Source organism: Colobus angolensis, unplaced genomic scaffold, assembly GCF_000951035.1.
Source record: "Colobus angolensis palliatus isolate OR3802 unplaced genomic scaffold, Cang.pa_1.0 Scaffold1, whole genome shotgun sequence".
In the NCBI taxonomy this organism is placed as follows: Eukaryota; Metazoa; Chordata; class Mammalia; order Primates; family Cercopithecidae; genus Colobus; species Colobus angolensis.
Genome location: NW_012110918.1, coordinates 3,272,014 through 3,278,574, shown reverse-complemented (window position 1 = coordinate 3,278,574; position 6,561 = coordinate 3,272,014). Strand labels below are relative to the sequence as shown.

The 6,561-nt window shown below is 38.4% G+C and overlaps 1 protein-coding gene across 1 annotated transcript in view; it reads right to left on the bottom strand.

Annotated features, from left to right (window-relative positions):
* Positions 1–462: 462 nt before the first annotated feature.
* PITPNC1 (phosphatidylinositol transfer protein, cytoplasmic 1) overlaps positions 463–6,561 on the bottom strand; it is a 253,142-nt gene continuing 247,043 nt past the window's right edge. The window contains exon 9 of the mRNA XM_011954034.1: positions 463–5,144. Within this exon, the coding sequence (XP_011809424.1) occupies positions 4,828–5,144 (317 nt within the window). The 3' untranslated portion in view covers positions 463–4,827. The remainder of the gene's footprint in view (positions 5,145–6,561) is intronic.

The following is a 6,561-nucleotide window of genomic DNA, read 5'->3' as shown; positions in this document are numbered from 1 at the left end:
CTCCAGGGTTCAAGCGATGCTCATTCCTCAGCCTCCTGAGTAGCTGGGATTATAGGCATGTGCCACCATGGTTGGCTAATTTTTGTATTTTTAGTAGAGATGGTGTTTCACCATGTTGGCCTGGCTGGCCACCTTGTGTATTTTTTGGCTGGATAATTAGTGCAGACACTCAGACTTTTCCTACCAAGGGTCCTGAAGGTGCCATATGCCTACTAGCAGGCAAGGCCACAAAATGACACAGAAGGATGGCATCTGTGAGGATCAACTTTTGTTGATACTGGTCCTTCAGCAGTGGCAGTGGTATGTGGATGGGAAAAATATCCATAGAGGAAAAGAAACAAGTCCATCAACCCACAAGTGAACAATTACTAATACTCCCTTGAGAATAGCTAAGGAGGAGAGAGAGAGCGAGCAAGAGAGAGAGAGAGCAAGCGAGAGAGAGAGAGAGGAAGCTACACTTGGAAAGAAGATTGCTTTGTATTTTATTTACAACAGAATGTAAGAAAAAGTGAGTTATTAACAATAATAAATAACTAGGGAGAAAAACACAGAACGGCCACAAAATGACACAGAAGGATGGCATATGTAAGGATCAACTTTTGTTTGCTTTGCTTATAGCCTGTAACACTGTGTATTCCAACACCTGGTCCTTCAGCAGTGGCAGTGGTATGTGGATTAATTTAACCAGTCAAGATCCCAGCTTGAATGTAAACACTAAAAATTACACTTGACGCTACATGTGAGTGGTACAGGTACAACACCAACTCAAAGACCCTCTTCTGGGTGATATACAGAACCCGAAGGGAAACTTGCAATTTGACAGACATGCTTTCAATTTAAAGCAAAAACATCGAGAGGCTTATCCTAAAGTACTTGTTAATTTAACAACAAAATGACAATTATTAATGGCATCTGAAAATTTCCCAACATATTCACATTCCCTTATTACACTAACTCCTAAAAAGCTTAAACACTCATATTTCAAATGCAAACAGATTGTTTTGAAGGTAGAACGCAAAAGAACCCAATGTTTTGCCTCAGCATGCCAACACTGTGCTATTGTGTACACTTCAACTTCAGCAAGAATGAATAGTTTAAAATAGTGTATTTATAATCAGATTGCAGTCACTGGACAGACTTTTTAAATCTCAAGAACTATGGCTCAGATGACAGATTGTCTCCTAGCCTACTGCGTCAGATGATCAGAAAGGTACTAAAACTATTTGGACAATTCCTCTCTATTGGATTATCTGATTACACATTGTATGCAGAGTCAGCTATACACTGACCCTTCTTAACAGTAAAATTCCTATTGACCTAAGCCAGCCAATGACCTATTACCTTGTTGTCTCTGAGCCATGAAGAGATGCCAAAGAAAGTAGAATTTAAAAATACACATAAATACATTAGCCCTGAAACTTTTGCAGAGAATGATTTATCGAGATGTGTCAGAATCTATTCTCTTAGTTCACTGTTTATTACAGTGTCTTGAAAGAAAACCACAGTTACTTTTGCAGATATGGTGGTAAGTGCCTGCATAATATACCCACAACTGTGCTACTTAGAGATTTATTTTCAGGACCAACAACATGGCTAATAAATACTTCCAAATAAATTAAAATTTTCCCCACACACAGATGCAAAACCGTAACAGAAGGCTTGATAAATCAGTTCATCAACAAACCCATATTGTTTGAGTTACAACGGTGGCAACTAAAAGTGTCACGGCCTCCTTCGTTGTTATCCTTTTTCTTTGCTTTGTCTTGCAGCAGCAACCCAAAGTGAGAAAATGAAATGATCTTCAGAGGTGATTTCTAACAAAGCTTATGTGTTAAAAACACCAAGATCTTCTCATCCCAGGAAAGCACAGCTAAAGCAAGAATGCTGTGCCACAGCCAACAAAATGCACAGGGGCACCTCACATTTTGAAATTTTCCCAGAGTCATGAAATGTACAGTCATTTTGATGGTCTCCACTAACTTCAGAGATGAAGATGGAGTGAACATATGTGATATTCTATGGATTATTTAAATTTGGCTACCAGAGACTTAAAACCGATGGTGTCTGATTCACTATACTATATTTATATTTATATATATATATACACAGGTATAATACAGTTTTGGTGAACAAAGTTGAAGGTTTCCATATCGCAGACAGAGGCACTGAGTTAAGGATTCTATTTCCCCCCAAACATGCTTAGCAAATTCAAGTTTCTGCTTTTTTTTTCTTCTAATTTCCATCATGCAGCCATTTGACTTCCATCCTTATAAGAATTATTAATGTTCTGTATATATACATCCATTGCAGGCTTGTATTCCACAATAACAAAGTCATGTATACAGAATGTGAAATGATACTTGAAAACCAAGAGATATAAAATATTGAAGCCATTTATGCCTTTTGATGACTGGGTTAAATATGCAAAGCAGCTAAAGGAATAGCTACACCTCCCCACCCCCTTTTTAACGCACACAAAGCACATGTAGACAGAAAAACTGAACATACTTTAAGAACACACACATTTTTTTTGGCTAAGAATCACACTACCATGGTAGCTTTGCAACTGATGTCTGTGGTAACATACTGGTTATAAAAGAAATGAAACTCACAAAAGGAAATTAGAACTTAGCTTCCTAAAGCATATAGAATTGTTAACCTTGACAGCAGAAGCTACTTTATAAAAAGGGAAAATAGCAATGCTATTAATGGAAAAACTAGGTGCCAGATGTGTTAACAACCTGCACAAAATAAATACATTCTATATGAAAATAATGACCCCACCCCGCCTTGATTTCAGCTTGCAAATGGTAAGCAAATACGTATACGATTTCAGTGTCTTCTGAAAGTAGCATTTTGCTTTCTAAAGCAAAACATTTTCATTAAATACTACTGTGTGGAGAGGGAGGGATTGAGAAGTCCGAGGGGTCTGATAAAAGATTAAGTTTTCCCACAAGCAAAAATCATGCTTCCATACCATGCATAGAAGGTGTCTTACTAAGATACTATCATTCTTAGGGAAGAGATACACTGTTGATCTAAGCTATTTGCAATGGGTTTCCTTTGAGTTCTAGGTTTATTCTTTTTTTTTTTTTAAGCTAAGTATCAACCTATAGATAAACAAATGATCTTGATAGTCTGACCTATGACTAGAAAACTTTGGTGCTGGGCTCATGGGGCCAGCGCCTGCACCTTGGGAGAGTGTTATCAACCTGAAAGACACTACACAGAGTGCTGAGCACTGAGAGGGAAGCAGGCAGGGTCCACTGGCAGAGAGGTTGTGTGAGAGAAGCAGATTATGCTCCTTGGTCTATTTTGTTTCCTTTGGGATCTGTGTTTTGGGAAGGTCCCTTTCCTGAGGTTGGAGGTTACGATCAGGAAGGCTAGCTGGGGCATGGGCCTCGAAGTTGCCCAATTACTTCTCTTCCTCTCTCGGAGGACAAAAGTCAATGCTGAGATTCTGCCTGCCCTCCCATCTGTGTTTAAAGGCAGTGAGGTGCAAAGGTGACAGATTTCTCTCTTTAGGGCAAAGGAGAATTGTCTTTCTGTCACTTTGATGAGTGATCTTGCCTCCTGTCAACCTTGATTCTAATCTTGCATTACCACTAGTTGAAGAAAGGAAAACTAGACAGAAGGGCATCTATTATCACTCCTCCTTTTCACTCTACAAATAGGAGTCAGCAATTCCGCTCATTCTCTCCTCCCACTTGACAGTAGTTACTTGATGTATGTGACAGTCCCAATATTTGTATTTCAAGTAAGGAGCAAGAGAATGACAATCTTTTCTAAGGTCTGGTGGTAGACAATCTGTTCCAGGGATTTCTGGATGTTACTAAGAGTAAAACAAGAAAGGGGATGGGAGACAGTTCTCTTTTTTATGGTTCATGCACCAGACATTCTGACCGTGTTAAAGCCCGGTTAGCTTACTCTACCCTTGTACTTCTTTGAGTGGGTAGATAGTAAATGATTTCTATTCAATTAATTGCAAATTCTGAGAATCTTAATTGATGATGGAAGCTGACAAGTCAGTTTGTTGGTACCTGTAGAGAAAAAAGATGTTGCCTCACCCGGGCCTCTTGGTTCCCAAACTGAACCATTCCAAAATCAGTTATGGTCACATTCATCCATGCAATTCTTAAGGATTTCTGAGGCCACAAGGGCACAAAGGGGAAAGTTATTAAAAGACAGAAACAAGTAGAATCTTTATTAAATTCTGTGGAAGGTATAAATGAGTTATTATTAATTGCACTTGGAGCCGCTATAGCTTGATGATTAAAATTTTCAAAAGTTTAAAGAGTTAATTAGGCTCCAAATCCTGAGTCAGACTAACCAAAATAGGAATCTCTGTAACTATTGGTATTCAAGTATTAGTAATCAGCAGTTCAAAATTTAACAACTAAGTATGTTATGCCTGAGAGTATTTTGGAGAATTTTAGATTTGATGAGAGGAAACTGACTTTACTATTTTCTACCATACCTTGTAACAAAAGTGGTGCAAAGTTTTCATTCATTTATCCTTGAAGTGCATGCCAAACCTCATCAAATGCCCAATAACAAGGCTTCCTCTCGAGCTTACAGCTATGTGGTTACAGAAGATTCCTTCTGTCCTTTGCAGGTCTTACATCTAATATGATGCTGTGTGGCATACTTAGGGAATCATATTCTATGTGAAGTTACTGAGTCACATGCACACTGAAAGGTCAAAGGAACACGTTTGAGTGATAAAGCAGTCTTTTTCTCTATCAGAAGATTCTTAAAAAAAAACAAAAAACAAACAAACAAACAAACAAAAGAAAATATAAAACCCCATAAGATATTTATATAAAGTTACTCAGATTTGGGCCGACATGGCTTATCTGAAGGGTGCATGCCAGGTAAATTCAGGGTGGCTTTTTTCTCAGGGTCTGGAAGTGTGAGAGTTTCTGGGGCAGACTTTTTCCGGGGCCGATCTTTGGGAACAGACAGAAATTCGGGTGCATCTGTGGAGAGAGGGGTGGATGGAGCACTAGAAGGCGCACTGCGGACAGAAGAAGGCAGCAGGGGGATGCTGGAGATAGAAATTGCAGGTGGGAAAATGCCGATTTTCTTGTTGGTGGCTTCCTGAGTGGCTCGTTCGAATTCTCGGACTTCATCCATTGTCATGTCTTCAAGGGGAAAAACAGAAAGGAAAATGAGCAGTTATTTATAAGAGAGGCAAATAGGTTCATCACTACCCTTGTTTTTACAGGAACTATGGGAACCCTATCATAAAGGGGCCTCTCCCGATTATATACCCAAAGTATCACTGAAATACCTAACCCCTCGTTTTTTTTTTTTATTGGAAGCTACACCCTGAAAACAACATTCCTTTAGGAATATCCATTTAAGATTTTCCAAAGCACTCTTCAGTGAGTATTTTAAGTATTCTCAATAAGGACTTAACAGCAGAGTACAGAACTAGACAGGGGAAATGTGTGCTTGTGTGTGTGTGTGTGCACCCGTGTGCATCTGTGTTGTGGCTCTGTTGTGGGGTATTTGGAACTATAATTAACTGGTCATCTTTTCCATAAAGAGAAGGTAATTAAAACAATCAATAGCCCTGAAATGATACATATTATTGTCATTATTGTCAACTTTAGATCATGAAAGTATACCTTTATAGGGTACATAGGTAAATTATCAGGATTTTTCAACATGCTATCTTCTTTTTTTTTTAATCTGAGACAGGATCTCACTGCATCACCCAGGCTGGAGTGCAGTGGTGCAATCGTGACTCACAGCAGCCTCAACCTCCTGGGCTCAAGTGATCCTCCTGCCTTAGGGCCCCATGAGGCTGAAACCACAGGTGCAGGCCATAATGACTTGGTTAATTCTTTTGTATTTTCTGTAGAGACAGGGACTCGCTATGTTGCCTAGGCTGGTCTAGAATTCCTCAGCTCAAGTGATCCACCTGCCTAAGCCTCCCAAAATGCTGGGATTACAGGTGTAAGCCAGTGTTCTCAGGCCAACATGCTATCTTCTTAATCAATACATACACTTTTTTATTCTGAGGGGCCACAAAGATGCTGTTGTTTCTGGTTTCCTGACTGTGTATTGATCCTAAGGAGGTTCAGAGATTGTGTTTTAATAAATTCAGCTTCAAAAACACATAAATCGATAACATCACCACACCCTGTTAAACATTCCAAAGCCAAGAAAATAAAACCATTTCTTGAGGAAACTTAAAAAGAATAGAGAATGAAAGGAGAGGATCATTTAATAGTGAGGATTCTATTTAAAAGGAAAAAAAGCATGACTTGGAATTCAACAAATAAGACAGTGATACTACCGTTAATAATCATTGCTGGATAATGTAGGTTTTCCAAATACCCAAAATGTTCTTATTAAGTGAGAAAGTAAAAACAGTATTTAAAAAAATGCAAATCTTTCCCTAATGTGTTTAATGTATTATATATACTTACTACATTTGAGACATAATATGTTGAAAATATATCACTGTGCAAAAATACAGTTCCTTAGTTCCTTCTCAGGGTCAGAAGCTCTATTATTACTGTTATTATTATTATTATTATTATTATTATT